General features: G+C 37.9%; 1 protein-coding gene across 1 annotated transcript in view; it reads right to left on the bottom strand.

Moving 5' to 3' along the window:
* Positions 1 to 1,370: 1,370 nt before the first annotated feature.
* Positions 1,371 to 17,323, bottom strand: part of LOC126160864 (UDP-glucosyltransferase 2-like) — a 130,590-nt gene continuing 114,637 nt past the window's right edge. The window contains exons 6-7 of the mRNA XM_049916938.1: positions 9,939 to 10,158; positions 1,371 to 1,692 (exon numbers count right to left, since the gene is read on the bottom strand). Of these exons, the coding sequence (XP_049772895.1) occupies positions 1,416 to 1,692; positions 9,939 to 10,158 (497 nt within the window). The 3' untranslated portion in view covers positions 1,371 to 1,415. The remainder of the gene's footprint in view (positions 1,693 to 9,938; positions 10,159 to 17,323) is intronic.

The following is a 17,323-nucleotide window of genomic DNA, read 5'->3' as shown; positions in this document are numbered from 1 at the left end:
GGGGAGAGGGAGAGAGGGGGGCAGAAGGGCACAGGTAGGGAGAGAATGGGCAGGAAGGGATGTAAATACAGAGAGGGATGTGGAGGAAGAGATTGACAGAGAGAGAGGGGATGGAGGAGATGTGGTAGAGGATGAGATGGACAGAGAGAGGGACAGAGGAGATGGACAATAGTTGGGCAAGCTAGGGATGGACTCAGAGAGGGGGAGAAGGAGATGGACAGAGAGAGGGGTTGAGGAGGAGATGCAAGAGGCAGGTGGAAAAGTGTAGAGGGGTAAAGGGCAGGCAAAACGCCTAGAGAGATAATGGGACAGTGGGAAAGGAAGATGAGGAGGAGGCAGTGGACAGGTAGGGGAGAGAGAATGAGGTGCACAGAGTATTAGCACTGTGGGGCTCATAACCTCCTAGTTCCAAGACAAATGGAGCTACAGGCAAAAATGTATTTTTTTCCAGTCCCTGGCGTGCAGGCATATAGGCTGCCCTGTACAACCTGTGGATTGTCTTTAAGTAGTATCAGCCTACCTTAACACCCTGCTTTGCAGTGAGGCCTACTCATCAGGTACAAGAAACAGTTTTAAGTCCCCAATGCGTAGGCTGCCCTGCACGAGTGGCATGTTATGGGGGTGTCATATAGGCCTGCTTTATCGACCTCCTTTTCAAGGGCTGCATGTGTAGATGTGCACGTGTGCAGAGAGGTATGGTTGACGAGTTGGATAATGATATAGGGATAATATGCAATAGACAGAGAAAAGGGGGAGGAGGAGATGGACAGAGGGGGTGTGGTGGCGATGGACAGAGGGAGGAGGAGATGGAGATGTACATTGAGAGGGGGAAATGCAGGAGGCAGATCCAAGAGGCAAAGGGTTGATGAGCAGGTGGAAAAGGAAGAGGACTAGGAGGATATGGACAGAGGAAGGTGAGAAGGATATAGGCAGATGGATGAGGGATCAATGTGGTTGGAGAGAGGGTCAGAGGAGATGGAGAGAGAGAAAGTAGGTAGGAGTAGATGGACATACAGAGTTCAATAAGATGAGCAGAGAGCTGGGAGGGAGGAAGAGGTTATGTCTGCAATATATGGGTTGAATGTGTATACTGAGAGGGGGGAGGGGGGCAAGCCTAAAATGGGTGGAGGGACAGTGAGGAAGAGTGAGCTTCAATTCTTTTGATGGTGCACTTTCCAGATGTCATAGTCTGTTTTAAGAATGACTGGAGATAGGTGAAGTAATCTTTTACTGGAATGATACTAAAGTACAGTGAACAAAAAATAATATGAAATACTTTATTACAACAGTAATAATATTTTTAAGTAACAGTTTTACAGGATGTAGTTTATAACTACAAATATTACACATAAATAGTGGAAATACAGGTACATTTGGTAGATAAATAGGAACTTGTTTATTTAAGTGTGTACACATTAATGACTTTTTAATTTCTTTATCGATGTAATCATTGCTGCCAGTTTACGTAACCTAGCATATAAAATAAAAAAGATGACTGATGCAATAGCAGCAATTACACACAGCACATCGATAAGCCACAGCTGCCAGAAGTTGAAGTCAAGTGATGGGCTGCGCATGTGACGTGTCCCGTTGTGGCGGAGCACGTACTCCAACCACCATATTGCTCGATCCAGTGATGGCGCTTGGTGCTCACGATAGATGACAGACAACTGCTGCATGTTTTCCTTGTAGCTGTGCACAGGGAGAACTGTTTTACTTTTATAGGACAAAAGCTTAGATTTTTATTGTCCTTGCAAGAACATTGTATGTATAATCCAGCGAACATTATTTACTCATCAGCAAATCTTTAGACTGAAATATGGCACATTATTTATTGGAATTATAAAGGCAGCAATACTCCATAACTGAGTTGGTGTAAGTTGATCCCTGAGAGCTGCAGTGGGCTGGGTGTAGCAGCTTCATTTGCCCACCTCAATTGATCACATAAAGCCATTTTGTAAATGTTTTTATGACAATGCCTCAGTTTTGTCACATTTCTATAAATGGCTACTGTTTCCATCTGCAACCATTTGCACTTCACAGTTGAAAGCTAACAACTGTCCAGCTAGCTGTCAGGGATCATCTTATGTCAACTCAACTATTGGGTTTGTAACAAGAAGCTAAAATTAACACCCAGTGTTGCTTCCAAGTTACTTACTAACTTATTTTGCATATTTAACGTGATCTGATTAGGGCCATGAACCCCTCTGTCACATCAGACTAGCATTTCACACCTATAGTACTTTAAGAAATAATGATTTAATATGACAAATACTTTCAAAATTATTTTAATGTCTATAGCGACAAAGTAAGTAAGTATACTGACTTTGATCAGTTAATATGGCAGTACTTGTATTACTGATACCGCTAATAGTGGTGGTGGTGGTGGTGATGGTTGTGATAATGATGATGATGATAATTATAGTAATAGAAATAATAATAATTAGAATAATAATAATGATACTGGCAGATATAAAAAGAATGTATAAGTGTACAAAAAAAGATGTTTTCTGGTATAGCAAGTCCTGGGGAAAGGAAATTTAAGGAGATTGCACCAGTTAAGTATACTGGGAAATGAGGAAGATCTGACTGGAAAGAAGAATGTACAAGGGTAATGAGTGCATACAGAGGCAAGGTAATCATTATTGTTGCCTTAGTAAGTATGTTATTAACTGTCTTCTGAAGCTAGGGTTGTTATTCAGTTCTCTAATATACTGCTGAAGGTTATTCCAGAGTCACAATCCTGCTACTGAAAAGGATTTCAAGAAAGTTCTGGAATGATGGAGTGGGACAGAAAGGATTTTACTCTGATGGGACTGTGTGTTTCTGCCATGTTTCTGTCACGTTGTTTAGACAAGAGGAGAGATACGGGGGATAGTGTATGTGCACAAGACAGTTGAGAAGATAGAGGGTACAGAAATCTCTGCACACAGCCAAATAGCTGTGCATATATTGGCGAAATGTGGTCAAAGAGTCAAACACCACAGATATAACAAACACAGGCACTCATAATCCAGGTGCCGTGAGTTTTCCTAAGGAAGGTCTTGCAGGATAACATCCTGTAATCAGTGATTGTAAATATGAGTGTTTGTACAATTTTCTTTTCAGGTCAAGAGGGAAGAGCTTCTTATATTTTTGTAGCGCATGGAGTGACACTGATGCCTTCTTGCACACTGCAGTTATGTGCCCGATCCAATTTAGATTTTTGTCTACACTGAAGAGCCAAAGAAACTGGTATATCTGCCTAATAACATGTAGGGCCCATGTGAGCATGCAGAAGTACCACAACATGATGTGACATGGACTCAACTAATGTCTGAAGTAGTGCTGGAGGAAATAGACACCATGAATCCTGCAGGGCTGTCCATAAATGCGTAAGAGTATGAGGGGGTGGAGATCTTTTCTCAACGTACATTGTAAGTCATCCCAGATATGCTCAATAATATTCACACAGGGAAGCTTTGTGGTCAGCTGAAGTGTTTAAACTCTGAAGAGTATTCATGGAGCCACTCTGTAGCAATTCTGGATGTGTGGGGTGTTGCATTGTCCTGCTGGAATTGTCCAAGTCTGTTGGAATGCACAATGGACATGAATTGATGCAGGTGATCAGACAGGATGCTTACATATGTGTCACCTGTCAGAGTCATATCTAGATGTATCAGGAGTCCCATATCACTCCAAGTGCACATGCCCCACAAATTACAGAGCCTCCACCAGCTTGAGCAGTCCTCTGCTGACAAGGCTGACATACGGGGTCCAAGGATTCAGGAGGTTTTCTCCATACCTGTACATGTCCATCCAGTCAATACAATTTGAAACAAGACTTGTCCGACCAGGCAACATGGTTCCAATCATCAACAACTCAAAGCTGGTGTTGACGAGCCCAGGCAAGGTGTAAAGCTTTGTATCATGCAGCCATTAAGGGTACAGACGTGGACCTTCAGCTCCAAAAGAGCATTCAATTATGTTTAGTTGAATGGTTCACACACTGACACTTGTTGATGGCCCAGCATTAAAATCTGCAGCAGTTTGCAGAAGGGTTGCACTTCTGTCACATTGAACAATTCTTTTCAGTCATCATTGTCCCAATCTTGCAGGAACTTTTTCCAGCAATGTCATAAATTTGATGTTTTATTGGATTATTGATATTCACAGTACACTTATGAAATGGTTGTTCAGAAAAATCCCCACTTCATTGCTACCTTGGAGATGCTGTGTCCCATTGCTCATATGCCAACTATAAAACAACATTCAAACTCACTTAAATCTTGATAAACTGCCATTGTAGCAGCGGTAAGTGATCTAACAACTACACTGGACACATGTTGTCTTATATAGGCATTGCCAACCTCAGTGCCGTATTCTGCCTGTTTACATATCTCTGTATATGAATACACATGCCTATACCACTTTCTTTGGTGCTTCAGTGTACTATTACTCCTATACTCTTTGCTGAAGGAGAGAAGTTAATATTTATTGCATTTACGGTTAAAGATGGTCGTGATTCCCAATATTTCAGGCTAATGAGCCTAGATTTACCAACCTGTACCACTTGGGTTTTGGACGAGTTGAACTTGAACCCTATATCCTGCACCCATTTTGATGGCAAACACGGGTTGGTATTGAGATTCTCTATAGCTTTCTTCAGGGTTATTGGTTTTTCACTTAGACAACTAGAGATCATCAGTGTACATATGGTATTTGCACTGGGGCAAAACTGATGAAACGTCATTGACGTTCAATGAAAAGGATATAGAACCTAATACCAAACCCTGGGGGACACCTGACAGTACCTGCCTCCACTGTGACTTTATAGTGGGACATGACACTCTGCTGGTCAGACGTCAGGAATGAGCAAAATCATTGCACTGCACTTGGTGAGCAATTTAGGCTGCTAAGTTTGGCACATAAAATGTTGAAGTTGACAGTGTCAAAGTCTTTGTGAAATTAAGAAACACATGATAGTCACCTCTTTTGCATCCTTGGCAAGATCCAAGTCATCTCTTATCTTTATTAAGGCACATGTTGTGCTGCAATGCTAACTGAAAGCTGATTGGTATTCATCTGGTAGTGTGTTCATAGTTAGGTAATGTGTTAGCTAGTCATAGACTATATATTTTAAGACCTTGGACAGTGCAAAAAGAATGTAATTAGATCAATAATCAGGGGGTGCTGTGTCAATGTTCTTTATGGATAGTGGTGTAACTAGTCCCTGTTCCAGTCCTCAGGAAGATGCTTGCAGTTAAGAAGTGGTTGTAGATATCTGTTACAGTGGGCAGTACTGATTCAATGAAAGCTTCGTAATTTGGACTGTGATGCCATTGTGTCTGGTAGATGTTGATCTGATATACAAAATGGGTTTTTAGACGGTATTGCAAGTAACATGCTTTTCATAGAATTTTTCATGGTTTCTGTCACCTGTACCCATGAAATAATCAATGAGTCCCTGTTTTATTTGTGGTTCTAGGTAAACTTATGTATGAACAATGTAATATACATGCTTTAGAACTTTCTTCCTTGTTCCTTTGTCCTTAGACTTTATTGTCTACCAGCATGTAACTCAGCACATCATTTGTTGTTCTGTCAACCGACATGTATGCTATTGAGAATTATGTATCCTGGCCTCTTCATTTAATGGAAACAAAGAACTAAATACAAATATCTCACCATATTTCTTATCCTCACTGAAACCTATACTTATATTCTAAGAACAGCTATTTGGTCAGGCAGGAGAGGATGGGTAGTGTTTGATCATGACCCTCTAAGAAACTACTCAATAGTACAATTTAAAGACATTAAATTTTATGTTTAAGACATTAATTTAGTAATTGGTCTTTCTAAATGCTACTGATTTATCAACACTGCTGAAAATATCTTACTCATTGTAACCAAGGCACATGGTTGCAAACAAGTTACATACATTTCCAAATAAATGAAAATTTGTTGCTTTTACCTAACAAACAGTTCAACCAGCAATGAAGTTATGGCCACCTTTTCTCTATATAAATACTGAGAAGTCACCAAATTTTATTGAAAATTTCTTAAAGATTCAGAGTTTTTGGTTAAAGGAGTATAGCATACATCTGAATTAGAAATGAAGCATTAAAGTAATGGACAAAAACAAAGAGAATTTCAGAAATAAATGCAAACGATTAAAGTTTAATGTTCTGTTAAGAGTGATTGATGTGGGAAACTTGTTGTGGTCTTTTCACAGGAAACATCCTAACATTCATCCAGATTGCATTAGAAAAACTATGGGAAACCCAAATATGGCTGACCAGATGTAAGATCAGTGCTTTTACCAGCACCTCAGCTTGCTCAATTATGTGAGTAAAATACTTTTCGGTATGATGCTGCATCACACTGTGAACTAAAGTGACATACGAGTCACTGTTTAACCAGCTTTCAGTGGTCTTCTGAACATTGAAACAGCTCTGATTACCATATACATGGTGACTCAATTCATATGTCATGTGGCAATCCATTAACCCTTCTAAGACATAATTGCTCTATTCAGAGAGCATCTGAGAAGTAATGAAAAGCATGGAGGGAACATACAGAAGGCTGTTGCTTGTATTACACTGCAGATGATTGGCAACCAATAGAGAGTTTTGCACTTGTTACCAGAAGCAATGTCTCCTACTGACAATCATTGATCCAAAATGACTGTATCACAAGGCTGTATGTTTATATGTTTTCACCTGTCTCTTAAGGACCTGCCACTCACTAGATATATACAAATGCCATAGCTCATGGAAAATCACATTGCCTGCAAAATTCTGACCCACTGTGTCCCTTCTGCATCCTTCTGAAAGGAACCATTCTTACATTAGCCTTACGTAAAACTTAAATTGGGATTTCCATACAGAGATTCAAACTGCTGTCCTCCTAAACCCAAGTCTAGCGTCTTTCTACTGGGCTACTTCCCTTAGTCAACTGAAGTGCTAGTTCTCCTGTTATCACATTCAGTTGCTCATAATCTGAATGACACCTTCATATGCTTTCCATTGTGTTGTTAAAAAATCTTGAATAGTGCAAAATTAACAGATTATTTGTTTCAGTAATCCATGGATGGCACAGTTGTGGATAATTCTTGCTTTTTGGGTGCCAGTTTGAAACAAAGATATTTTGGTGTAATTACATGCTCAAAAGAGGAGAGGTCAGTTAGCAGTTTAACCATCTTTCTTAGAAGTACTACCTTACAGATGTGGCCAGATAAGTTACAGCCTTTCATGACCAGTGTCAAGTTTAATATAATCCTTTTGGGTATAATACCACTGCATACTATAAGAATGAAATAAAGTAAAATTAAAACAACCATTTGATCAACTTTCAGTGGTCTTCTTTAGGGCCCTAAAACTATTTATTTTATTCCATTTTCATGGCTTGATGCAGCATTACTCTCAAAAAGATTTTATTTATGGTGACACTCGCTGTTGCATCAATATACAGCATTATTCTAAATTAGTTACTTATAAGTAACAGTATATAATTTTGAAACCATGGACTGATTGTTATTTCAGAGCTCTTCAGACCTTGCATTGTGTTCTCAGCTTTTTATCATATGCTTCCAGATGTCATGCCATTTGCTCATTATTTGGAAACAATGCATGATTGCACTAACAATGGAGATGCATACTGGTAAGAAGATGCTTCAAAATGGAGTATCATGAAGCTCTGATGAAGCTCTTCCTTGGGTAAGGACTATCAAAGCATGGTATGATCAGTTTGTGGAAACAGTTTTTGCACCCCTCGATAGAAAGGTCAATGTCACCCACAGGCAGCAGGCTCTTGCACATCTGGAGAGAAATGTTGTTGCTGTTGTTGTTGTTGTTGTTGTTGATGTTGTTGTTATGGTCTTCAGTCTTGAAACTGGTTTGATGCAGCTCTCCATGCTACTCTATCCTGTGCAAGGTTCTTCATCTCTGAGTACTACTGCAACCTACATCCTTCTTAATCTGCTTAGTGTATTCATCCCCTGGTCTCCCTCTGCAATTTTTACCCTCCAAGCTTCCCTCCAATACTAAATTGGTGATCCTTTGATGAATGTGTCCTACCAACCGATCTCTTCTTACAGTAAAGTTGTGCCACAAATTCCTCTTCCTTCCAATTCTATTCAGTACCTCCTCATTAGTTACATGATCTACCCATCTAATCTTGAGCATTTTTCTGTAGCACCACATTTTGAAAGCTTCTATTCTCTTCTCGTCTAAACTATTTATCATCCATGTTTCACTTCCATACATGGCTACACTCAATACAAATACTTTCAGAAAGGACTTCCTGACATTTAAATCTATACTCGATGTTAACAAATTTCTCTTCTTCAGAAATGCTTTCCTTGCCACAGCCAGTCTACATTTTATACCTTCTCTACTTCGACCATCCTCAGTTATTTTGCTCCCCAAATAGCAAAACTCATCTACTACTTTAAGTGTTTTCTATTTCCTAATCTAATTCCCTCAGCATCACCTGATTTAATGCGACTACAGTCGATTATCCTCGTTTTGTTTTTGTTAATGTTCGTCTTATATCCTCCTTTCAAGACACTGTCCAGTCCATTTGACTGCTCTTCTAGGTCCTTTGCTGTCTCTGACACATGATATATCTAATGTGTAACAAGAGGAAGCCCCATGGAGCATTTGTAGAAAGGAACTTGATGTTCTGTCAGTTTCAGAACAGAGAATAAATTACATCAGGTAAGTAAATCTCCTGTCTTATTTAATCCTACTTGTAGATACATAATTTTGAATATTGTGGATGCTGAATGATTTTGATAGACATCATAAGGAGTAAAACAAGTTTTTGGAAATGCTTAATATGAAAGATACCAGGCAATTGAATGATGGATGGTAAGAAAATTTCAGTATAGTTTTGAAATGTAAATATCTTGAAAAGAAAAATAAGATGAACGCCATAAAATAAAAACAAAGGTAATGGAATGTGGTCGAATTAAATCAGGCAATACTGAGGGAATTAGATTAGGAAATGAGACACTAAAAGCAATAGATGAGTTTCCTGTCTGGGCCACAAAAAACACTGATGTTTGCCACAGTAGAGTGGATGTGAAATGGCAACTGCCAATTCCAAAAAAAGCACATCTGAAAAAGAGAAATGTGTTAACATATCAGAATGCACTACTGTACAGAACTGAAAAGTGGATCATTAGTGGTTCAGATAAGAAGAGAATAGAAGTTTTCAATGTGATGCCACAGAAGAATGCTGAGGGCTAGATGGGTAGATCAAGCACCTGTAACTAAAGAAAGGGGGTATTGAGTAAAACTATGGAAAAAAGAAATCTATGGCACAACTTGATTAAAAGGGGTGATTAGTTGATACGATACATCCTGAGATACAATGGAGGGAAATGTGATGGTTAAGAATTATGGAGGGAAACCAAGGGATTAATACAATAACAAGATTCAAATTAATGCAGGTTGCAGTAGTTACTCAGATATGAAGAGGCGTTCACAGGATAGAGTAGCGTGGAGAGTTGCATCAAACCAGTCTTTTGTCTGAAGACTACAACTACAATAATAATAACAACAGCAGCAACAAAGTATGGAAAACAAGATTTACAGTGGGAAACCTCCATTACACTAAGTCAAGTAAACCAATAGAAATATAATAATAGTATCTACAAGAAAATAAAGAGAGAGAGAGGAATAAAACAGTAATGACCACAAAGTATGCTTGCTTTGAACTGGCCTTGTGATTGGCAGTGCAGTAAAGGAGGATAAGAAAAATACTTTCACTCTACAAGATGAATTATTGATTATGCTCATGGTACTCATGGGGATGAAATGAAGAGAAAAGTTTAAAACTAATCATGAAAAAAGGTTGTTGCAAATGATCCTATTGAATGAAAACACGGAAAGAAAGAGAAGTATCTGTTAACAATTAGAGTGATCAGTGCATACAAGATACCTCATACATACCTAGACTCTTCCAAAACAGTCTTGATTGCATGTAGCAGTGATTCCTTTGTGAGATATTTGACATCAAGACGTATGCCTATGCCTGAAGCAGCCATCTTAGCAACATTGAGGGGCTGGTCACCAAGGAAAGGGATACCTACTGTGGGCACACCAAAGTATGCTGCTTCATTCATGCTCTGTAGTCCTCCTTGCGTCACAAACACACGCACATTAGGGTGAGCTGTGAACAAATAAACTGTATTTTAGTATTAAACAGATTTAGCTATTTAGCCAGACCTCAGAGTATTATACTGCTAGGGGAAGTCAAAGGTAACAGAATATGAGCAGAAAGTTACTGATATTTCATGTCTTAGGCTTGGCCAGTTAACATGTCATGAAGAAAAGGGAGTGAAGATCTTCTGAATTCATTAAAACAGTAGCAGCCTGTAGCACTGTCTGCACACTAAACTGTAATACTTTTACTTTATTTATACTGCCTGTAACATGATAGATGAATACTATTATTATTTGTTACAGTATTGAGGGCAAGAAGGACCTGTACTGGAGTATTGGACAGGCTTGGGCTTCTGACCAGGTTAATAACAACAGTTCTGCTAAGAGCACCTGAAATATTAAACTAGCTGATAGTTCTTGAGTAATGGTGCCAAGAAGAGATAACAGTGGAAATGAAGTACAAACATTCCTATATGACTGTATATTGGGTCAAACTGGTAACAGGCAACAAATATTCTTTTCTGACACACTCAGAAGAGTGATCTCTACCATGGCCTGAAATTGTGCAATTCTAGGGATTGTACTGATTGTGCAATATTGAATACCAACAATAACAATTTTTATTATTCAATTCAAATGTTTCTAGGGAAAGATTTCTCACAATTTTCAAAAGACTTAGTCCAGAGTAGAATGGAATAGAATAGAATGGAATAGAAGTTTATTGTCTCTTAACATACAGTTTCAAGCCATTGACTTAATGCACAGGAGACTTGTCAAAACACAAAAACTAGTTTCCAATTTTCTTTATAATATCAGCAATATAGTATATGATACTGTATAATTAATTAATTAAGCAATTAATAATTTGTATTCAAAAGTAACAAATTTTTAAAAGTTGACAGTCCTAGTACTTGCTCTCTGTGAGCATACAAGCTGTGGTGGGAGGTTAGAGTGGCAATTTCCTGCTGCAGAGGATGTGGCTGGTGGTTGCTACAGAGCCGTGGCAAGCGGCTAGAATTTATGCAACCATGGAAAAACCCAAGCGATTGGCAGGGGCATGTATGAGCATGTTTTCGTGCTTGGAGGAATTTATATTCCAGAGAAAAATTGATAAAAACAGAAGTAAGAGTGACACGGAGGTGTGAGTTGACACTCATGGACAGAAAAATATGTAAAGCTAAATTATCTAGAAGCACCGCGAAAATATATAATAGTATAAAAGTTATTGTTCTCTTAAAAATTGTAAATTTATTAAGGTTCAAAAGCAAATATTTTGGCAATGCTTTGGCCAATTAATATAAACATAGTGTTTACAGATGCAGCCAGTACAGCTGCATCGAGCAATCATAGCAATCATAAATAAACAAATAAAAACACATACTTAATCACTCATATACCTCATTAAACTTTAGAATGCTGCCACTAGTTTTGTCTCTTTATTTATTACCAGCCTCTCTGTCGAATCCCATATTCTGACCTCTCGTTCAAAAAAGATACTTATTCAGCTAAATGAACAACATTGTTTCGTACGTAGGTGTATAATGCGTACAAGGAATACTAAGGGTCAGATTATGGTGCCAATAAGCTTGGATAATTTTGGGGAAGATGAAGTTAGTCTTCCAAAGGGATTACTGATAGCCATGTTAGAGGTTATGGAAGAGGAAGAATATAGAGGATTATAGGATACAAGGTAGACTAGAGCGAATGGTCAACAAATCTGCATTGTGAGGAAAAGTGAAGCATCTTAAGGGTAAAGATAGATCATTAATGGAATTAGTGTTATAATGATATAAGGATTCATGCAATCCACAAGGAATGTTACCTGCTACACCAGCCATACAGCATATAATACTAACAGGCAATCATTCACCAACGTTTAGAGACAGTGTTCGGTACCTAAGCATTTACAACCTTTAGTAGAGCAATCTGTGGGTCAGCTGTTATCAGACAGGATAATAGAACATGGTGATATCCATGGTTTGTGAGTATAGTAATTGTATTAAAAATGTCATGAGATGGAACAAAGAAATACTGGTTTTGCTGTGACTACAGATTCATAAATGAAAAAACAGTAACAGATGTATACCCGGTCCCTAATATTGCTGAATGTTGGAAAATTTAGGTTAGTGAATGATCTTTCCAATTCTAGATTTAAGAAGTTAACATCGTCAAATTGAGGTACATACTGTCGACAGACATAAAACAGGATTTACCACATCTTTGGGTCGCTACCACCATTATAGGATGCTTTTTGGATTGAAAAACATGCCAGGTATGTTTCAACATTTATTAGATGGAATCCTCAGAGGTTTAAAACCAAACAGATACATGGTCTATCTAGATGATATAACTGTATTCAAAAAAGGCCTGAAAGGGCATGTTCAGCATTTGGAGATGGTGTTTGGCAGGTTGAAAAGGCTTGACTTATGCTTTGTATAGAAAAGTGTCACTTTTCACAATCACAAGTGAACTATGAGGGGCATATAATTAGCCAAGAGGGAGTAAAGACAGATCTGTACCTTACATAAGCAGTACCTTGCTTTCTGGTCCCTCAAACAGTTAAACAATTACAATCTTTCCTTGGATTTAACAAATTACCACAGAACATTCATGAAGGGGTTTTCTGAAGTGACACAACCGCTAAAAAAATTACTGTGAAAAGATGTTGTGTTTGGCTGGGCATTTGAGTATCAGAAAGCATTTCAAAATTTAAAAGATATATTAACATCAGATCCAGTTTTGAATTTTCCATATTTAACAGAAGATTTCTTATTGTTGTGTGATGCAAGTTGTACAGCTTTAGGAGCAGTTCTGGGCAAATCAGTGGTGGGGAAGAATGCCCATTTGCTTATGCATCTTGTCAGCTTAATAAGGCTGAGCAAAATTATTCTCCTACTGAAAAGGAGATGTTGATACTAATATATGATATTTCTTATTTTTGATGGTATCTATATGGACTTAAGTTCAAAGTGATTACTGATGATGTGACTTTAAAATGGCTACTTGGGTTAAAAGATCCTTCAAGTCATCTTACAAGATGGGCTTTGAAACTAAGTGAATTTTAATTTAATGTAATCCACAAACTGGGTGTTAAACATGCAAATGCTGGTACACTTTGTAGGAATACTGCAAGTCTCTGGATTTGATCTGAAAGGTCTGAAGAGAGAAAAAGCAAATGATAGTGAGTATCAGGTATGTTGCAAACAGTCACAGCTTGTCATACAAGATGGGATATTGTGTAGATCAATCAAGTGTGGACCATATGGTGTAGTTCCAGCAGCTTTGTGGGCAGAAGTATTACTGCAAGTATGTGATCATATGTTAACTGGTCAAGGAAATAAAAGGACAATGGCTAGAAGAGTAACAGAAAAGTTCTGGTGGAGGACAAATTGTGCTGATTTTCAGCAGTATGTCAAGAACTGTATTCCACATGCACAACATATGGATTTATGTCATCAAAAGATACAATTAGAAAGAATACCTGAGTCTGATTACTTATTTAAAATGGAAGGAGCCAATGTTTTGGGATCATTTCAAGGAGTCACTCAGGTAAAAAGTATGCATTAACAATTATTGAACACTTCTCTAGGTATTTAGTAATGATAGCAATACCAGAACAGAAAGTGAGCACAGCAACTCACACTATGATATATCATTAGATACTTAAATTTGGGGTACTGCAAGAGATTATTATGGACCAAGGGACAAATTTCATGTATGATCACATTAAGCAGTTGTGTCACTTACTGAAAGCTAAGAAATTATGTGCAAGTCCATTCCACCCAAATGGTCACATGGAAAGAGTTCATAGGAATATATCAAAGATGCTAAGCTATTATGTGAATTATCTACATCTAGACCGGGATGTGGTTTTAGATTTTGTGGTGAGTGCCCACAAGTCAAAAACTCACACATGAACTGGATTATCACCTTACAAAGTTTTGTATGGATACAAGATGCCATCTCCGTTTGATGTGATTCAACAAAAGTAAGAAAAGAAGCCTAGAAAAAGGTAAAATGGACCAACACAAAAGTACTAGAACTTCAAGAGTGTGTGGGGTTAAGTAAGAGGAATTTACCATTGTATTGAATAGGTCAATGAATCTTACTTGAGAATGCTTACATTCTGAAGGGTAAGCCAAAAACGTTTTTGAAGAAGTTTCAGGTCCTTACCAGATGGTCAAAGTAAAGTTACCTGAAAACGTAAATTTACAATTACCAGAATGAATTTCAGCAGTTCATATCAGTAGAATTAAACCTTTTCAAGGAGCCATAAAATTTATTAGAGGAGAGTGGTATGTTGCATGGCAACCTTGTACAAGGCAGCAAAGAGTTAAAATTTTCTAAGTACCAGAGCAAAGCTACATTGTTTACGTTATGGCAGCATTGAAACAAGGTAGGTGTGAAGAATAACATTTCACCACCAGGTGTGGCACTTCTAGTGAGTTAGACATTGGATCTCAGCAGAAATGTGGAAGGCAGGGCAACTAGACAGGATCACATCACCTTCATTACATGTTGAAAGAAACGCTGCTGCTAATACAACAATGCATGCCAAGAGCTTTTACAAACCAGTCTTATAGTACAACAAACTCTTTAAGCAAGCATGGCTGAGTGAGAACCACTGGCACCTTTGTAATAGCGAGATCTATGTTGTCATGACAAGGGATTCAGGTAAACATTATCCACTACTTAGCTGCATAAAAATAAATAAGTTTGTCAGACCGATTGATGGCATAGTTATGTTTGCACTCCATTCCCTGATTTCAGTAAAGTGACATCTGGCACAAGTCTGCTTTAGATTTCCTGCATGCTACTGAGGGATAACAGCTGCTGTGGGGAGAGATAGTTACCTTGCCTTAATCACCAGTCACAGAGTTCAACACCACAGTCTGCCACTGTCAGAGATGGGTGGATATAGGCATTCTTCCTATTCATCCTGGTTCAGGACACTAGCATTTGTGATACTTCAGTGGGTGGGACAGGGCGTACCTAATCAGCAGGCCAGGATCATCTTATTACATGGCTACATGACAACCCTCATCATGGTTCAACAGATGATGAAGAATGACCAAGAGTGGGGTATGGAACAGAGCAGCTCCCAAACCAGCATGTGTTAAATTCAACACATGCACCTCCTTCTCATGGCTGCAGCATCATGATACGGTGAGTGCCAAAACCACCATGTGTGGCAACCATCCTAGCAGCAGGTGATGAGGAATGGGTGTACAGCATCGGCTACTTTCAGCAGACTTGAGGCTGCTTATGATGCAATACCTTGATAGACATCGACAACCAGTGTCAACAGCTGGTTAAGACACAGCTTGTAACATAAGGAAATAAACAACTAATTCTGAATCTTCTTTCAGTGTGCTTACTGGTGATAACAGTTCACCACCTTTCTTCTGAGAGAAACTGACAAGGAGTGAATTGGAAGATTATCTCCTGACACAGAACCACCTCTACTTCTGCCCTCCCAACAGTTGCCTCTTACATATGACCCCATTTATGCAAGGGGAAAACCTTTAATGCTGTACCATTTTTGTTTCTGCAGAAGAATTTTATGATCTACACAGTCAAAAGCATTACCAATATCACAGAAAACGTAACAGGGTAATTTTTGTTGTTTGGCTCTATGAGAAACATGTTTGTGAAATCATACATTGCATTCTCAGGAAAGAAGCCTTTACAAAAGCCAGATCGACCTGTTATTAAAAAATTTGGTTCAGTATTCTGCTGTAAGTTGCTTTCTCAAAATTTTTGAGGACATATGAAGGTGTGAGATCAGTCTGTAATTAGAAAACAGTTGCTTATCTCCACATCTGTATGTTGTTGTTATTACTGTGTACTTCAGTCTTTTATAAAATACTCTTTGACTCAAGGGTGATGTTACCAAATAAGGCAAGATTTTGGTACTTTAGTTCAGATATTATTGCAGCCAGAAGAGTACTATTTTTTAGTGATGTAATGATTCTTGTGACCTCTGTAACAGATGAGTTGGCAAAACTGGTGTATAGTGGTTAGTATGCATTATCTCTGGAAGTAAGCTTATTGCCTGTGCTTTTTATGTCTGTCAGCTATTGCTCACAAGAATTCAAGTAACCAATTATTTTAATTTTGCATCATCTGTCTCATTGTTACAGCCATTTAGGGGTTCGTTATCATTTGTCTTGCAGAGTTTATTGGGGTAGTGTCTAATAATGTTCAAACTGCCCTCACCTTATTACTGAAATTTTGAATTTTTTGTGCATAGTGCATGGGTTTTGCCTTTTTAATGACACACTGAAGAATATTGCAATACTGCTCATAGTGCATTGAAAGTCTTGATTAGATGTAGTCATATACTATCAGGTTCTATTTCTCTGTTATAAGCATTAGCTGCCATTTATCTACATTTAAAGAGAGTTGGCATTCATTGCACCAAGTGGAAACTTTGTCCAAGTCTTTCTGCAGTTCCTTACAATTGTCTAGCAACAATACTTTCCTAAACACAACAGCATAGTCTGTAAACAATCTTATAGTGTTACTGATCTATTGTGATAATTTTCTATGTGTTTTGAGAATGTTAGAGGTCCTAATATGCTTTATTGGGACACATCCAATGTTCCTTTCATTTCTGTGGAATATTCACTGTTGAATATAATATGCTGGGTCCTATTAGTCACATATTCATGAAGCCAAACATGTATTTTTGAAGGTACTCCATATTATTATATCTTGATTATTAGGTGATAGTGTGATATGGTATCAAATGTATTCCAGAAATCTAGGAAGACAGAATCTACCTGTTCACTTTGTAAAGGAACACCCTCCTCTAGCATTACTTTTCCTCAACAGGAGTAGTCGATACCAAAAATAATTTTGAGTTTTTGAACAGGTTAATATTATCTCAACTGTTTTTTAAACAACTGCATATGTTTTTGTACACAATGTATTTTGTTTCAGACATTACTGTATTTTCGTTGTTACACTTGATATGTATTGATATGTGCTAGCTTTGAATGTACAGTTAAAATTACTTTTCTTTTAGAAACATTTTAAATTACAAAATATTCAGCCCACTTAAAATTTCTATTATTTATCACACAATCTAACACAAATATGAAATTTATTTCTGGATTCACTTATCAAATAGTGGTATAGAAATTAATAAAAAGTCACTTTGGGATATT

The sequence above is a fragment of the Schistocerca cancellata genome, chromosome 1 (genome assembly GCF_023864275.1).
Source record: "Schistocerca cancellata isolate TAMUIC-IGC-003103 chromosome 1, iqSchCanc2.1, whole genome shotgun sequence".
Taxonomy (NCBI): Eukaryota; Metazoa; Arthropoda; class Insecta; order Orthoptera; family Acrididae; genus Schistocerca; species Schistocerca cancellata.
The sequence above is the reverse complement of the archived record's forward strand: the minus strand, read 5'-3'. Positions and strand labels throughout refer to the sequence as shown.